This window comes from Trichosurus vulpecula, chromosome 1 (assembly GCF_011100635.1).
Source record: "Trichosurus vulpecula isolate mTriVul1 chromosome 1, mTriVul1.pri, whole genome shotgun sequence".
NCBI lineage: Eukaryota > Metazoa > Chordata > Mammalia > Diprotodontia > Phalangeridae > Trichosurus > Trichosurus vulpecula.
Genome location: NC_050573.1, coordinates 285,122,708 through 285,142,179, shown reverse-complemented (window position 1 = coordinate 285,142,179; position 19,472 = coordinate 285,122,708). Strand labels below are relative to the sequence as shown.

At 35.9% G+C, this 19,472-nt stretch overlaps 1 protein-coding gene across 1 annotated transcript in view; it reads right to left on the bottom strand.

Moving 5' to 3' along the window:
- Positions 1-5,368: 5,368 nt before the first annotated feature.
- C1H8orf34 (chromosome 1 C8orf34 homolog) overlaps positions 5,369-19,472 on the bottom strand; it is a 390,966-nt gene continuing 376,862 nt past the window's right edge. The window contains exons 14-15 of the mRNA XM_036760505.1: positions 18,548-18,641; positions 5,369-5,440 (exon numbers count right to left, since the gene is read on the bottom strand). Of these exons, the coding sequence (XP_036616400.1) occupies positions 5,439-5,440; positions 18,548-18,641 (96 nt within the window). The 3' untranslated portion in view covers positions 5,369-5,438. The remainder of the gene's footprint in view (positions 5,441-18,547; positions 18,642-19,472) is intronic.

Genomic DNA, 19,472 nt, shown 5'->3' with positions numbered 1-19,472 from the left:
AAAATTTGTAGTTCAAAATCTTGTGGAAATGAATGTTGAAAACTAAAAGTAATTTAAAAATTAAAAAAAGAAAAATAAAGTTTGTGTGGTATAATTAAAAAAAAGAAAGTCAAAAAAATTACAAGATTGTAATGACAGAATATGATGTTTGAAATTCATCCATTATGGGCATTTTCTTTTTTTAGAATCTCTGGCCAGATTCTGTTGAGAAGCTTTATAACGTGTGAAAGTACCATCTAGAGTTCTCTTTTCTTAAGTATTATAAACTCTAAGGTGACATGGTAACTTCTTCCTGTAGGAGTTTCCATTATTTATACTTTACCAGTTTGTTTTCCTTGATGGACAAATTCTGTGAAAATAGAAACTCAAAGGCCATGTAATCCAACTTGTACCCAGTCAAGAACAACAACTAGAGTAATGGTGTTGCATTCAAATAGCAATGGATGCCTGCTGGCTACATAGTAACTTATAAAACCACAAATTAATTATGTAGTTAAGTATTTCTGAATTACATTTGAATCTGGTCAAGCTGCCTAGAGGGTGGGGTGGCGTGGGGAGTTTTTGGACCAACTGGTCTTTTGCTTTAGTAAATATCTCTTTCTAAAAGTTAATTGTTTGTCCAGCTCAAAATCAATAGAGAGTGAACCAGGGAAGGTCTGTGAGAAATAGTGCTGGAAAAATCCCCAAACCATTGAGTTTTTTCTGTTAGAACCATGAGGGAAGAAGTAATCAGTCACTCTGGGGACTCAACCTGCCTGTGAAAGTGGAAGCTGGGAGAGTAAACCTAGAGGAGCTTCTATATTATGGATACTCCATTAATACCTTTCAAATTGGATAATGAGCCATTAATGACTAGTCTAGGGGTCTGGTCATTCAATTAGTTCTGAAATCACCTAAATATAAATTTATTCAATATGATTCTCCACATTTGCACAAAGATAGCATGAAAATCTTTTTTTTTTCAAATTTTTGGCTGAAGTCTAGGTAAACTATATCTATAGCATTCCTCTGGTCTACCAGGAAAATAACCCTGTCAAAAAAGCAATACGATTGGGCAGGTGTGATTTGTTCCTAATGGGACTTTTCCCTATCCTTTTTCAAGTTGTTCAAAAAGCGTTCCCTTAATAAAATGCTCTAGAATTTAACCAGGAATCAAAATTAAACTCACAAGCCTATAGTTAGCAGACTCTACTTTTTTCCATTAAAAGAAAACGAAAAGAGAGAAAATATTTGCCTTCTCCAGTCCTGTATGACTTTTTGAAAGAGAGTGGTTTAGCTAGCAAAAGTTCTTAGTGTGACTCTGAATGTAGTTCACCTTGGCTTAGTAAATTGAATCCAACAAAATACTCTTTTTTTCTATTTTTAATGAAAACCAGTTATTTCCATGGTATCTCTTCCATTAGAATGTTCCTTGAGGTCAAGAATTGGTTTTGTATTTTTTTTTGGCATTCCTCACACTTAGCCCAGTACTTGGTATATAGTAAGTGCTTAGTAAATTCTTGTTGACTAGTTCATGATATGACTTGGATTTCCAACTCTTCATCTCTTTTAGGTCTTTTTTTTAATTTTCATCTCAAGGATAATTCTCCTTGCCTAAAAACACAGGCAGGAATATAAACAGCAATAATTCAATAAGTATTTATTAAATGCATACTATTTGGGAGGCACTATGATAAGTACTGGTGACACAAAGGTAAAAAGAAAACAGTCCTGGTCCTCAAGGAATTTCCATTTACCTGAACTAGTTCTCCACCCTCTGTACTATCCATTATGATTGTCCTATCCATCCCTAAACAGTGGTCCTATTCCTTCTTTGATCCCCCCACCAAGTTCTTTCTCTAACATTCCCTTAAGAAATTACCCTCTTTTAGTTCCAGTCAATCAACAAGCATTTATCAATTGCTTACTATGTGCCAAGTACTGTGCTAAATGCTAGGGATGAAATGATAAAAGAGTTCTTCCTCTCAAGGAGCTTACACTAATCATTAGACTCAGCTCATTTTGAATTTTACTTTTGCTCTATGACCAATGTCTATGTTCTCATAGAACCATGCTGTGATTAGTATTCATTCTTCATTACTTCCCTGGCTTCCATAGCCTATACAGGTATTTTTAAAGTATAAATTGGCTGCTGGGTTTTCTGATTTTCTAATTTCCTTATGTTGCTTTCCTCTGCCCTCTGAGACATGAGATCTCCAGTAAAGGACAAATGGATCAGATACTCTGCTGTTAGCAGAATAAGACTCATAGCAGATGTGTGCATAATTGAAGTCCCCAACCACTACTATATCTTGCCTCTTTGCCAGTTCTTTTTTTATGTGTTTTAGGAAAACATCCATATCTTCTATTTGTTCCAAATGTTTCTATGTTTTTTTTCTTTCAACCAAATCCTGTCCACCATCCTTCTTCCTATAGATTTCTAGGAATAATCCCATGAATTTACAATGTCCTGCTTTCTTTGATTTAATCCTTTTCAATAACTTTCTTAAACATGTCTAATCCCTTGTATGTAAGTGTAAATGTGTGTGTAGGGTGGCATTTAGGGAAAAGCTGGTTTAGAAAATTGGATCTAATTACACTCACAAAAAACTTGTACTCCTAAACTGTAGCACAATAAATTAGTTTATAGATTTTAGACATTTAGTCATTACTTGGAGATTAGAATTTTCAAGGGAAATTGGTAACATGCTTATTCTATTTGTTGCAATATTAATAGATTACAATGACCAAATAAAACCTAGCTTGAACTGTAATTACCAAACTCTTAAAATTATTTTTATTTTGTCAACATCTTAATTTTGGGTTTATACAATATGACACAGTTTTCCATATCACTTTTCTTGCAATGAGATTCTGTAGTCAAAACAATTTTTAAAAATTCAATATTTTACTGCTTGGGGTTTTTATTTTTGCTTTTTTATTAGTCATATTACCTTATGTTTTCCATTTCATTATTTATTATGAAAACAAAAGTAGTAGTAAAATCATTTCTTTCTTGAACTTACGTTCCTTTTTGTCATTCCAAAAGAGAGCATTTTTTTTGTTTTGCAAAACTGAGGGAAATTTTCCCTGAAAAAAATTTTCTTTTGTTATGTTTATTTTCACAAAGAGAACATCCTTTTGGTCTTCAATTAAAAGCCAAACTTTCTCAATATCTAAAAATAGAATTCTATTATTCTATGTCTTTGAACATTGCCCACCATCAATGAATGCAAACATGTATTTGTATTCCTTTGCAAAATGGAAACAATAAACCTCAGTACTTTGCTAGAAAATAGACATTAACTCTTTGCATGTACTGGGGGAAATATGGTGATCTTGTTTCTAAACACTACTTTACTGATGTTACAAATCAACTAAGAACTCTCAGTATCATACACAATCATAGAATCATAAATTAATAGCTCTAGAACTTGAAAGGTCTTCAGAAACCATCCTATCCAGCCTCCTTCATTGAAAGTTGAGGGAAAAAAGAGGCCAAGGTAGGTCAAGTGTTAGAGTTTGAATGTCAAAGATTATCTAATCCAAACTATAGCTAAATAATAATTCACAGTACAATATCCTTGACAAGTTTTCATTCAATCTTTAAGACCTCCAAAGGCGGGGTAAGGAGGAGAACTCTACCAACATGCTCTAATCAGTCATATAGTCCTTATATTGAAAATTTTTAATATGCACTTCTGTATTTTTCTACCCTGTTGTTCCCCGCTCTGCCCTGGTAGCCCAATCACAATTCTCATTCTTCTTCCAGGTGACAGTACTTCTATTACATGAAAATTGCTATTACCCTCTCCAGTCTTCTCTGCTCTGGATGAAACATACACAGTTCCTTTAAATGAATCTCATATGGCATTATCTTCCCCCCCCCCCATCCTGGTAACTCTTCTCTGTATATACTCTTGTTTTTCAAAGTCTGTCCCCAAATGTTTCACCCAGGACAGAACACTGTAGTGAAATGTGATTTCACTGATAGCTACTAAATTGCATTAAATTGCAATAAATATTTCAGATTGAGGGGGCATTTTTTTGGTCATGATCTTCTTAGGGTATATGACTACCTATGGAATCTCAATAAATGGTAAGAGAATTTTTGTGACTTTTGTTTTGCATAGTTACAAATTGTTTTCTAGATTTTTTTTATCAATTAATAGCTCTATTAATAGCTCTGTTTTATTATCCTTATCCTTCTACAACCCTTCCAAAGTTGGTTTTTCTCAGTTTTTTTTAAATTTTGTGATTTGACTAGGACAAAGTAAAACAACGTGATTTCTGCCTTTGCTTTGGATGCTATGCTTCTATTCACTCCCTCTAACGTCACATTATTTTTTTGTTGTTGTTTTCATTTCACATTGTTGAATGATATTTAACTTGTAGGCTAACAGATCTCATGATTATAGTCACAGAAACTATTGCCTCAACATGCCAATTGACCCCTAAGTATTATTTTTCAATGTATAGCTGATTAAAAAAATATCCGAGTGTGGAATTTTATGTATTTCTCCAATTAAACCAAACTTAGTAGATTTAGTTCCCATTTCTAGATTGTTAACATCTTTGAGGATTTTACTCTATCACCCTTCCCTAGCTTTGAGTCTTGGAAAATCTGATAAGCTTGCCATTGTCTATTCAAATTCATTTATAAAAATATTGAACAGTCCAGAACCAAAGACAGATTCCACTGTAGTCCATCTTCCACTCAGCAGCCAAAGTAACTTTTTGAAAGTTTGGACCTCTCAATATCCCATTCCTACCTCAATAAGCTCCAGTAGCTTTCTATCACCTGTAGGATCAAATAATAAGTCTTCTGTTTTGCATGTGAAGCTCTTCTAACATTTCCTTCCTACATTTCCAGTCTTTTGCTTACTCACCTTCACATACTCTACAATCCAATTGCATTGGCCTCTCTGCTGTACCTTGTAAACATCATTCATTCGATCATCTCCATGTCTGAAAGGCATTGCCCAGTCACCTCTTTCTCTTGTTTTCTCTGGTTTCTTTCAATTCTCAGCACAAATTTCACCTTCTGCAGAAGACCTTTCCTAGAGTCTACCAAGCTTCTAGGTTATTTTCCATTTCATATATATAATATATATACACACATATATGTATATACATATATTTTATTGCATTATATTTACATACATTAAATATTATGTATAGCATATATATTACATATTACATGTATGCACATGTACATACTGTCTCTATTAGAATTTCAGCTCTTGCAAGCAGTGATTATTTTTGCCCTTTTTGTGTGTGTATTCTTAGGGCTTAGCACAGTGTCACCATATAGAAAGAACTTATGTTTTTTTGTTAATTAATTTTTTCATAAAACTTATTTTGTTTAAAGTTTTTATTGAAGTCCTTTGTTTCTTTTATTTTCTGAGTATTGCTCCAATTCCTCATCCCAGAGATTCATCTCATATAACAAATGGTACTTCTAAAGACAAAAAAAGAGGAAAAAATCAACATAACTCATCAAGATATTGCAGATGAAATGAATCTTGACTCATAGCTACTAAAACATTGTGATAAATGTTTCAGTATGAGTGGGGCATTTTTTTTGGTCATGGTCTCTTTAGGTTATATGCCTACCAATGGAATCTCAGTCAAATGGTGAGAGAATTTTAGTCACTCGTATTTTGCATAGTTACAAATTGTTTTCCAGATTTTTTTTTACCAATCAGCTGTGTAGTATTATGCTTATCCTTCCCCTCCAAAGTTGACTTTTCCCAGTTTTTAAATTTTGTCACCTTTGCCAATTTGCTGAGTGTGAGGTGATATATCAGGGTTATTTTGTATTTCTCTCATTGTTACTAATTTGGAGTATTTCATGTGATTGTAAATAGTTTGTAATTCTTTTGAAAACAGTTTGTTCCTATCTTTTAACAACTTAACTATTTCAAAAAGATTCCTTAAAGCCCTCTATAATTACATCAGAGAAGGGAGCCTGTGAAATAAGGAGCAATATCACACTCATTACTGCTCCTTTGTTTGTGCCTTGAGCATAGGCAGATCCTAATCTACGAGTAAGAGCTCCCATACTTCCACAAGTTACCCTCCTTACAAAAACCTGTAACTATGGTGGTGGTGTTTTCACTCACCTATATGGGGGATCTGGCAATGTTCCAAATCCCTTTTCAAATATCTTCCCTTAGAGCATGGGAATAAATATGTGAATTAAGTTCTAGGAACAATTCTGAATATCCCCTCATTTCCAAAGATAAATATGAAATTAAAGTAAAAAATTACATTGGATTATATAAGATCCATTGAAAATGAAAATGGATATTCAGGAACTTAATCAGATATGAGCTGAGATTCAGCTTGAAGACAGATTGAAAACAATCATTTTTCACAGATAACACACAGGAGGCACTGGAATTCTGGACTCTAGCCTCTAACAGGTTCACTCTTGAGCTGGTCAGACAGGAAAACAGCTTGCATTCCCTAATCACCCTTCTTGCAGAGGTTGGCGAGAAGCGGGGCAACTACCCCTATGTCTTGACGGAGTGTACAGCTTGTACACTCCCCTAAGTTCCCTCAAGTCTCAATGGAGGCTGTTTGAGGCAGTTACATGCATTCCTCTATGCATTACCCCTGGATTCCCCCATGGATTCCCTGTGGATTCTCCATAGATTCCCCAAATCACTGACCAATGCCCACCTGTTTTATAGGGCACTGGATAAAGAAGGCATCTTGCCAACGTTAAGCTCACAAGTCAACTTTAGCAATATCATCATTCTGCGCAAGTGTAGTAAATATCAATTATGTCACCCCCTATATCTCACAGTGCAGCCTCAATAGGCCTGCCTGTCACTATGATTCTAAAACTTACTATCTAGGATCCTTGAGACTATTCTGGGAGTTATTATCTAACACCTAGAAACTAGACATTCCCATGGCCATGGATCCTGAGAAACTAAACTAAAAGAACAACAAAATCCTCCTTACTGACAAATCACTTCTATGGAAATATCAGATTGTAAAAAGGAGAACAACTCAAAAACTGAATTGTAGTTTAGATAACAAGACAAAGAAGCAGCGCTCAAAGGCAATACATACTTGGTGTGCTGTTATCCTGAAAATTATAAACTGTAGAGTGAGATTTTCCTAGTTCACAAACTGATTCTGACATGGTCTTGCACTCAAATTTCATGTATAATATTTTTCCACCACAACAGACTGGGACATTAACTGATTGATGAATACTTCAAGATTATGTTTATGAACAGAAAGGTCAATATATTACTTCACAACTATGTCAAGAGAATGATTTGTCTATCTTTGCTGAATTTCCCTCAAATTTATTTCCTCACTAATAGGACTGTAACATCACAAGACAAACTGAAAAGTAGACAAAGGTTGCTTTCCACTCTCATTCATTCTTTCTAAATGTCTCAACTCCTATTACCCCCGCATAAGTCTTCCTTCCTGCCTTTACAACTGATATTACAACTACCTCCTTTTTTTCCTTGCCCTTCCTACTCTTCCCTACTCTTCGATCTCTTTACTCCCCATCTTGAGTCTTATCTTATTCATTTCCTATACACAAACTAACTCGATTTTTAAAAAATCACAAATATGAAATACCCACCCATTGGCTTGACATTGTGTTGTTTTAGGCTTCTCTTATCTCATGGAGAGGGCTTGGGTGGGGGTTTGAGGGGTGTGAAGGGAACTGACTACATCCCTGACCAGAAGTAGAAATTCCCAATTGGTTTGGAATAATTCAGAGGGAACTGATGCTGAGAAAAGAGCAAGGGAAAAGATGAGAGGAGCCTGGCTCGTGTGAACAAGCTCGAGCGGATGCAGGGCCTGAGGACTGACAGATCAAAATCCCACTGAGCGTAAGCAGAGAGGCTTTCCTCATAGTCAGCCAATAAATTCTTCTTGTTTGTGAAAGATGTATCCCATCTGACATAAGGTTGCCATTTAAACTCGGTCTGTCAAGGCTAAAAAGTAAATGGGATATTCTTTCACTTTGTTTTTATTATTTTGTAGTTTTGAGACCGCACCTAGGGCAAATATCTGAATATGCCAAGAAAAACAAAAGGACTTGGTAAAAGGATTTAAAAAACATGTAACACTCATTTACGTTTGATTTTTGAAAATAACACACAAAAAACTGGACAAAGTGTCTCACATTTCTACTCTTTAGAGAACTCAATCCCATACACAACTTTTATCTGTCCAAATTCCACATTACAAAAAAGAACAATTCAGTTGCTTAATTGCGAAAATTTATCCTTCCCTGATGCTTGTTAGGAAACATTCAGACTACTGTTGCACATCGTATAAAAAGGCCTAATGGACAAAACATGTAGTTTGAAGCTCTGTCTTCCATATGGCTTAGCACAGTTACACATTTTTCCATTACAGTTATCAGTTTATTTGGTGGGCTTAAATTTAATAGGTTACTTAACATCGCCCTTTAAAAAAATTCAAAGACTTTTAGGAATCAATTGATCCTTTTCATGCTATAAGGGCTTTGCAGCAGACTTGGGGAAAATTAAGAACAAGAATATGCAAATGAATAAAGACATCCAGTCTTTAGAAAAAACAAAACTAAACTCATATATATATATATATGTATATATATATACACATACACACATATATGTATGTATATATGTATGTGTATATATGTATACATATGTGTACACATGTATATATGTATACATGTATGTATATATTATATGCAAGTACACACACAAACACATATGTATGTGTGTGTGTATCCAAAGTCATTAAGTTTGTAAACAGATAATTGTAGCATATGTGTGTATTTTTTTATATAGAGAGTTTGGTTTTGTTTTTTCTAAAGACAAATATACAGATGTATATGTGTGTGTATATGTATCTATCTATCTATCTAAAGTCATTATATCTGCAAACAGATATTTGTAGTTATTTGATTTGAGATAAGGCTGTTTGACTTATATCAACCTCCACAAATTCTGCGATAATTATTAAGCTCACCTTCATAAGGTAAAATCACACAGTGGAAAGCCTACTGGTTCCAGAGTCAAAGAGCCCGAGGTCATAATCCTGCTCCTGTCACTTAGTACCTGTGAGATCTTGTACTAAACACCAATCTCCCTGTGATTGCAGATTGCTCATTTATATAATAAGTGTGTTAAACTCTATGGCCTCTGAGATCCCTTCTAGCTCTTAATTTATGATGCTAAGATGACATGATCTTAAAATGTTTCTGATTAGGAAAAATAGTAACACATAAGAATCAGTGTACCTAATTCTGGGAATAGTCACACCTGAGCTTCCTTTCAACACCCTTGCTCCACACATTTTGAGTCAAGAAATATTTCAGTTTGGAGTGAGAGTCCCACCAAAGTATGAGTAAATATGAAAAAAAGTGAGATTAAAATTGGCAGAACAGTTTTTTGATTTTCAAAAAAGATCTGTTTTAGTTCGTTAGGAAGACTTTTTTTCTCCATCTGCCTTTCTTAATGTTATCCTTCTGTTCCATATTTTTTTCTATGTGTTTCATTCTTCATCTCCTTTCATGTCCTGACATTTAGTGCCTACAAATACTTGAGTGTCTTTCAACCTTTTAATTTGGGGGTGGGGGTGGATAAAGTGCTATCTTCTCTTCCTTGTTTGTCATCTCTGAGTACCTTAGTCCCTAACTTTCAACATTTGTAGGAAGTATCATTACTGAAGTTTGCTCCATAGACTGAAGCCTTGCCCTTAGTTGCCTTCAGGTTTGGATTTTCTCTTTTCCTACTTTGGGGGATACGTGTGCTGGGGTTCAGGACATTCTGTGTTAACTCTTCTCTGTTAGTCAATCTGTCCATAAACATTTATTAAGTGCTTACTATCTGCCAAACACTGTACTAACCACTGTTTAAAAAACCTGTAACACTCATTTATGTTTGATTTTTGAAAATAAAAACACAAAAAACTGGACAAAGGACCTCATATTTCTACAAGAAGAAATACAAGAACACAAATACAAGAAGAAAGAAAGTCTCTATTTCTTAAGTGGTCCCTCAAAGAGGTAGAGAAAGTCCAGGGTACAGACTAGAGAGGAAAATGAGCCTGAAGGGAAAACTAGCTGCCTTGTGGCATCTTCCATACCCTCCTTAGCTCCTATACTCCATACTTCCTTCACACGAGTGGAATTCTGGAGATGGACTATCAGAGCAAGAAACAGCTAGATCCAGAGTGGGAAAAACCTATATGAATGCCTGGCTTCCACAGCTTCTTAGCTATGTAAACTCTGGCAAATGACTTCACCTCCTGTGCCTCAGTTTCTTCATAAAATAGTGATGACAATCTTTTCACTTCCCACCTTATTAGACTGTCATGAAGAAAGCTCTTTAAGAAAAGCAAAGCATGGGGGCAGCTAGGTGGTTCACTGAGTAGAGCACTGACCCTGGAGTCAGGAAGACCTGAGTTGAAATCCAGCCTCAGACACTTGACATACTTACTAGCTGTGTGACCTTGGGCAAGTCACTTAACTGCAATTGCCCTGCCTTCCCCCCTCCAAAAAAAAAAAGAAAAGGAAAACAAAGCATTATTTAAATATAAGCTATAATGATCTGAAATGACCATAGAGAAAACAAAGGGTTTTTCTTTTCTCCCCCTTTGGTCTGGTCCCTCCATGGGTTGAATGGCAGTCATAGCACTTGTGATCATAGGATCACAGATGTGAAACATAAAGGGATTTTAGTTCTATAGTCCCTTATGATCTCTATAGTCCCTTATAATCACTATAATCTCAAGTACAACCTCCTTATAGTTTCCATAATTTCTTACCATGTCTATAGTCCCTTATAAGTTCCTATAGTCCCTAGTTCAACCATTTGGTCTCATAGATGAGGAAGTGATGCCCCAGAGAGATTAAGATATTTGTCTATTATAAAGCACTTTGCACAGTGCCTGGCACATAGTTGGTGCTTAATGAATGCTCATCACATTCTTCCTTTCCTTAGCCGGGTTCACATAGCTAGGAAGTATCTAAGGGGGATTTGAACAACCCTAGCCTTCCTGGATCTAAGACTCTATTCACTACTTCATGATGCTCTTTCTAAGTGTCACAACTCAGTTAAGCAGGAGGTGATCTATGACTCCAGAGCAGAAGAGTATCCAAAAGAAAGAATCTTAGGCTTAGTTAGATCTATGAAACTGATCATCTGGCTCAGTCCATACCTAAATGAGAATTGCTTTCCCCTGGAACTTATCATCTCCTCAAACTATCTTCCTGCATGTTTCCTCATACAAACTCTTAGAAAAGAGTGACAATACCTATTGATTCTGCCTCCTCTCCTTTAACTCACTTAACCCTTCGCAGTCTGACTTCTATCCCCATTATATGACAGTAGTGGAAACAGCAGAGTGCATAATGAATTAGGAGACATGGGTTTTATTACCGGCTCTGTTTCTGACCACTTGTGCCACTATGGGAGGGTCCTTTAGCTTGTCAGGACCTCAGTTTCTTCATCTGTAAAATGAGAATGATGAATTATATTATCTGGAAGGCCTCTCCTAGCTGTAAAATGCTGTCACATTCATTTCCTGTGAAAAGGTCCTTATAATATCCACTGTCTACCTGCTACCACCCATCTTGTAAAGAAATATGTAACTGGGGAAAAATATGAAACCAGAGGAAAAAGAGCAAAACTTTTATTCAGGGAATGGGTCTTTAAAGCATCTAACTCCTACAGAATAAGGAAGAAGATTTGAAGGTACTTTTTTTTAGTTTAAACACCCCAATAAAAAAATAAATCAAATTTTAGCTATAGTTTTTGGTAGAGCATCTCACAAGCAACCAGAGCACAAAGAAGTCACTGTTATCTGTACGCTCAGTGGCAGATAACCCAGCAGTATTCTGCCCTGGGAGACATTTATACCACCAACTTGATTTTTTGGCAAAGACCTGATTCTTTGTAAGTGAGCTAAAACTGTGTTGTATATTTTTTTAAAGGAAAGATGCTGGAAAATCCTGCCTCCTCTATTATACAACTGTCTCTGAGGAGTTACTGTTTCCCAGCTTCTTTCCTTCCACTAAAAATCTGTGTTTCTAATTATTTGCCTCCAGATGTGCTAGCTTGCTCACTTCCAAGATGAAGCTCTTTGTGGTCCTTTCCTAAGTTTCCAGGCTCTCTAGATCCGTTTCTATCAGTTCTGTCTTCACTAACGTTTAGAACATTTCCCAGGGAATTAGCATCAGTTTAAATGATTAAGATGCTATGTATCCTATCCACCAGATCATCTTGGAGCACAATCTCACACTGCAGAGAAGTTGCAAAATCCTGGGAGCTGAAAGGTTATGGAATTTAGAGGGCATTTTTAAAAATCAGTGCTCCTTTATTTTTCATGCTTCAGTCAGCTTCTGGTGCACTAGCCCTTCCATACACATATGGAACCCCAATATAAGTGGAGATAAAATATAATCATAGATTTAGAAAGGAGGTTAAAGGTCAGCAAACCAAATGCCTTCATTTTACATATGATGAAACAGACCCCTAAAGGTGAAATGATTTTAGAAAAATCATACAAGCAGTGAGTTTCAGTAGAGCTAGAATTTGAACTCAGAGCTTCTGCCTCCAAACCCAGCACTCTTTCCACTAAATCATGCTGCGGTTCCTCCAGTGCCCTGTTTGGGAAAGACTGATTAATTAATTAATTCATTTTTACCAAGCTTAAATTTTCTTCAATGTCCCTCTATAAGATGTTGCTGTTGTTTGGTCATGCCCAACTCTTCATGATCCTATTTGAGGTTTTCTTAGCAAAGATCCTGGAGTGGTTTGCCATTTCCTTCTTCAGTTCATTTTACAGATAAGGAAATGATGCAAAAAGGATTAAGTGACTTGCCCAGGGTTATACAGCTAGTAAGTGTTGGAGTCCAGATTTGAACTCAGGTCTTCCTGACTCTAGGCCCAGAATTCTATCTACTGAGCCACCTACTTGCCTTTACAAACAAGCTATAATAATTTGAGCTCTCAAGCAATGTGTGCAGGATTTTCCCATAGTAAAACACATCAGCATCCATCTTGGAACCATCATGTTTTCTTGATTTCTCTAACTTTGAGGTTCTTGAAAATGCCTCGTCTGATTCTGTGTTCCTTGAGATAAAAAAAAAAAAATCTCATTTGGTAAGGATTCATTGAGAGAAGAGTGGGCTATGTTGGAGTATGAAAGCAGAGTAACATAAAGCAAAGAATACATGAATGATTAATTGAATGAATTGAGTATTTCCTATGTGCAAAGCAATGTGCTAAGCTTGGTGATATAAAAGCAGGAATTACCTACCCTTAAGGATATAGGAAGAGAAAACATAGCTACAGACTGACAATCAGGCAGTAAATTGACACAACCTTTCCCGAGGAAACGGTAGCATTGATCTGTGACCTGACTCTAAATCCAAACTCGGTTTCTAAACTTGATATGTGAGTCACTTATATTCTCTAAGCCTCAGTTATTTCTTCTCTAAGATGGAAGGGTTGGGATAGGTGAGCTCTATTTTCAGGTGTGGGGCAGTTAGAGGATACAGTGGATAGAGTCCCATGCCTGGAGTCAGGAAGACTCATTTTTCTGGATGAAAATCAGTCCTTAGAAACTGCCTATCTGTGTGACCCTGGGCAAGTCATTAAACCCTGTTTGACTTAGTTTCCTTATCTGTAAAATGAGCTGGAGAAGGAAACGGCAAATCACTCCAGTATCTTTGCCCTTAAGCCCCCAAAGGGGTTGCAAAGAGTCAGATATGACTGAACAAAGCACAATTTTCAGTTTTATGAGTCTATTTGTCTGGAAAGGTAGAGGAGGCTTAGGGACTGCATCACTCTATAATGATCCTTGTTATTAGCCCTTTTAATGAATTATTAATAAAACAGATAAGGAACATAATTTTAATTTACCATTGCTAAATTAAATTTACAGAGGATAAATAAGTATGTTTAATGCAGTTTTCCAAAGGGTTTAAGGTCATCAATGGTAAAATATAAGAAAGAGTAATTACTAATCCACTACATTGAATGCATGATAGGAATGATGCGAATGGTAAAGATTAGGTAGAGATACAATTTCAAGCCTACAATCTCAGCAAATAAAATTACTGTAGATTGTGGAACTGGATACTAGTGTTAGATTGTTATATTTTGCCTTGAGATATTTTTAATTTAAAATATATCATTTTTGTTTTGAAATTAACCACCAAGTATCAATGGCCTGCTACATATATGTACATATGTGATACATATGTACATATGTGATATGTGTACATAGTGATAAGTGTTATGGATACAAAGACAGAAAAGTAAGGCTGAATACACTCCCTGATATGTATGTGTGTGTGTGTGGGGGGGTACTGTCTCTCTCTTTGTCTGTACAGTACTATCTTGTCTCTCTATTGATCTCTATTTATCTGTGGCACACTATCTATTTATCTATCTATTTTACTTGGCATTTCAAAAATCTTCCATGGCTCCCTAGTATCTCTAGGATGATAACATAACATAAAACATAGTATAACATAATATCATATAATATTGTATTGTATCATATGATATATTTGTATAAGTATATAATATGTAATATGTAATACATATCATATGACATATGATGTAGAATACATATACAACATATATGTGTCATATAATACATATATTACATTACTAACATAATACAATAATGTAACAAACACATTCATGTAACACAATATTTTATTATATAGTATCACATTGTATACATATTTTATTTACCTAAATATACTATATACATGTAAGTAATATGATATATGGCTGTACAATGTTAAGCTATTAATGTCATTGGTGAATATCGTTTAATGTTACATTGCACTATTAATATGATATGAGGTATTAGACAATACAATATTGTGCTATATTATTTTGCATTACAGTATCTGTGATATGCTATGACACGCCATGGCATGACATATGATATGACATGATATGCTACTATATGATGTCACGATAGATTCATCTTGGCAAGTAAGGCCCTCCATAATGTAAGGAATCTAAGTGGCACAGTGGATCAAAGTGGGACTTAAGAGTGAGGAAGACTTGAGTTAACCTCTGGCTTTAGATACTTGCTAGCTGTATGACCCTGGGTCAATCACTTAACTCCCCTGTGCCTCAGTTTGTTTCCTCATCTATAAAACAAGGGTCATGATAACACCTAGCCCACCTGGTTGTGGTGAAGATCAAATACGTTATTGCATCAAAGTGCCTTGCCAACTTTACAGTTAATAACAGTAATCCCACATGCCTCTCCAATCTTATTTCATATGATTCTCTCACACACAGTTTCCATTTCCACCAAATTGTCCTGCTGGCTGTCCCCCATCCGTGGGGTTCCATTTCCTTCCCTAAGCGTTTGCCTAGGAATGACAGTTGACATCAGGAATGCAGTCCCCCTTCACCACGGAATTGCAGGCTCCCTCCCTTCCTTCAGTGCACAACCCAGATACCACCTCCTGCAAGAGTAGGTTTTTTTAAAATTTCTCCAGGTGTGAACACTCTTCTCCTGTTTAATTTCCTTTGTGTACCATTAGCATTTACTTTTATGTGTGTACATGATCTAACCTTCCAGTAAAGTATAAGCTTTTTTCAAGTCAAGGACTGTCTGTTTTTTTTTTCATTCCCATCACTTCCACTGAATAATATAGGCACTAAATAAACGTTTGTTAAATTGAATAGAATTGAAAATGTTTCTTTGTTTTATAAAAATTATATCTAACAAGAGCTCCTGGAGGAAGCAAGTGCACTGGGGTGGAAGGTCTGATGGCCCAGGAGCCAGAAGCCTTAGGTTTTATTCTCAGCTCTGTGCCTAAATAGCTGTGTGGCCTTGGATTAGGCACCTAATCTCTCTGAGCCTCCGTTTCTCATCTGTAGAGATCTAGAAAATGAGAAGTTAAGATTATCAAACTTACAGCGATCCTTCTAGCTCTGAAGTCCTATGAAAATCACTCTAGTTGAGTTAAATTGAGAGCTCTAATTAGTTGGATTATAGTTATTTATGTTTATTTTTCCTGCATAATGGTTCCAAAGATATTTTCCCATGCATGATAAATGTGGAAAAAAATTATTTTCTTGAAAAAAAAAGATCATTCTAAACATTCCTTTCACTTAGTTTTGCTCTATAATGATGAAGAGAGAGAGAGAGAGAGAGAGAGAGAGAGAGAGAGATAAAAACCTTTGGATGAAAAGATCCAGACAAACCCTAGGAATGTCTTTACACCTGGGTGGTGTTGCCTCAAAAGAAGTCAAAGAATGCTGTAAACACTGTCCAAATACAATTCATAAAAATCTGTGTCAAAGAACAGGTGTTACTGTTGCAGAGATGAATTCTCTACCTCTTCAGTCCACACTCATAAATTTTGAACTCATAGGCCTCTAAATCACATGTACAGGGTCCATGCAGATTTATGTGTCCTTTATTACTTTCCTCTGGGAAAAAGAAAAGGCAGATCATCTGTCCACATCTTGCCAGCTTCTTTAAAACCATAGACACCAAGACCTAGGAATGGTCTGGATGCCAGGCCCCTCAGTGGCTTTCCATTGTACAGATGTTCCAGCACCTGGCTGTTGATGGCCACTGTTTTACAGCAGTTTTTGCTCTAAGTTGAGGGTTTGGCCATAATTCCAGCATTCCATCTCCAGATGGCTGTTATTACCACATAATTATTTTTAAATCTGATTTTTCTTTCAAATAATTTACTGTTCTCAAATGTCACCTCCCTGTACAATACTGCTGAGATCAAACCTTCTTGGTTCTGGGTCTACAGTTAAGTTAGTACAAGAGTGACCTACTTTATAGTGATTGATAGGTCCTTGAGCAAGCTTATATTGTGTGTGTGTGTATGTACACATGAGTGCATAGACATATTAAATCAATACTGAACTTATATTAAATCTATAAATAATTTCCTAGATGAATGATGATTATTATTTTATGTTTTAATTACAAATTATTATCTTGGTTCTTTTGAAAGAAAGAAAGAAGACATTTGGGAAATATTAGAAAATTATTTTTATAGTTTTACAATGGAATCTAACATAGCCTTTATGGAGAAGAGTATGTCAAGAAAAAAGTTGAGAAAGATATCCTATACTCAACTACAGAGTAGAGATAAAGATCTGGGAACTTTCCCTTGCCATCACAAACACACACACACACACACACACACATACACACACACACACACACACACATCCACATCACAAATTTGGACCCACCTACCCCCATACATACACACACAGATATATATGCATATGTATGTATTTATGTACTGTTTGTCTTTATATGTTCTCCAATCAAGTTTGTTCATTGTTTTGAGGAATATGTGTGTATATACGTATGTATGTATGCATGCATGTGTGCATAGGGGTAGATGGGTCTAGACTTGTAATTTCATTAGTACATAGAATTCATAATATAGAAAGTCCCTCAACCAATGCAACTTTACTCTAACGTATACTCTTTGAATGCCTGGGGCACTGACAGGTTGAGTGACTTGCATTTGGTCATATAATTAGTACAAGACAGAGGCAAAATACCAAACCTAGTCTTCCTGACTACAAGGCCAGATCCCTATCCACTACACCATGTTACTTCTTGCCATCACTATATCCTTGTATGTAATGCAACTGAGATTTGAGCTTTAAGGACTTGGGAAAGAGAGTTAATCCTGAATTTCCAGTTAGATGTGATTAATTTCATTGTCTTTAGAAAAAAATAGTCAGACTGTCATGTGTAATGTTAATTCTTCAGCGGGATGCTGTTGATGGTGACTTTAATTTCAATGCTTTATTTTAAAGGCTGTTTTTATATAGTTTTGTAAACCAAGACTACTGAATCCATCTGTGTACAATACATTTTCTATTGCATATTACCCAAAACAGGGGTACTGTTTAGTATAATGATAATTTTTAAAAATCTAGTCAGAACTACTTCTTGATGATGTTATTAGAATAGATGAAAAATCAGAAGACTTGGGTTCTTTTCCTGGTGGCAGTTATTTCCATTTCAGTCAATACTTCGGCTTCACCATCAGACCAATGCGGTTCACTTTAACTCTCCTTTTGATATTTGGGGATTGTGGTATTTTAGATCCTTTAATAATCATAATGTATCTTCACCACCCTATTAAAATATTTTACAGATTACAGACTTTACAGATTTACTTTTCATGTGACTACATTATAGGCTATTCAGGGGTGTTAGTGGGGGAGGTGGAAAAACTCCATTTTTGAGGTTGGTGCCAGTTTCCAGAAAGTTAATTCATGGGTATGTATGGATGAACCTGACACCACAATTAAAACTTCATGGAAACAAGATTTATAGAGTCCAACTACTGTCTGTCTTTACATGTTCTCTAATCAAGTTTGTTCATGGTTTTGGGCAGTTTGTGTGTGTACGTGTGTATGTGCATTTGTGTGCATGTATATATGTATCATGTGTCTGCATGTGTTCATATTTACATGGCAGCTTTCTATGGCCATGAGAAATACATTTCCTCAGGCAATGTACCCTTTGCCAACAAATCACAATCTCTACTCACATTTATCTTGCTCTGCTTCAACTCCTTCACTCTCAGTGTCGCTTGGTAAAATCCACGGCTGATGAACAAGCTGCAGGTGCTTCAAAGAATCCTCCTGCCAGAGAGTGAATGCGTATTAGATACAATTATACAGGAGAACCAGTTGTGCATATGAGTGAATACTTTAGGTTCCCTGTGCCAAGCACTCCCTGCCTTAATTACTTTCACATCACAGATTTTCCTTTTACTTTGGGCTCATTTTGCTTTTTGAGTTTACCTTTTAATAAGATTTAGAGCCTTACCATGGGGATTAAAATATTCTATATGTGTTATTTCCTGAATTAATATTTTATGTCCTTCTTGGTACTCATTTTAGAAGTATAATCACGCTAATTCCATGAATATAGTATGAAATTTTATTTATTGTCATTTCAATTCTTAACTTCTACAATTAGGAAATATTTGAGTCTTAAGGGATCTAAAATATCATAATGCCAAACTTATCTGTTTTTGAAGAAACTATCTTTTAAATGACTTCTATGTTTCTGTTTTTGAAGCAGCCAGAATGATTTTTTTCAACGCACTAAATATTTGTTGAGCCCCTACTATGTGTCGATAGTATGCTGGGGTAGGGAACCTGTGTGGCCTCAAGGCCACATGTGGCCCTGTAGATCTTCAAGTGAAGCCCTTTGACTGAATCCAAACTTCACAGAACAAAGGCAGTTTGGATTCTGTCAAAGGGCCACACTTGAGAACCTAGAAGGTCACATGGGGCCTCAAGGCTGAAGATTCTGCACCCCTGGAATATAAAATCAAAGAAAAAAAACTGTTTTCAAGGGATAGGAAAGATATCATCCTCGCTAGAGAAAAGGCTTCAGATTGGTGACTAGTAGGTGGTGGTAAATGTGTTCAGTGGAGTCCGATTATACAGAGTAACAATGCCAAG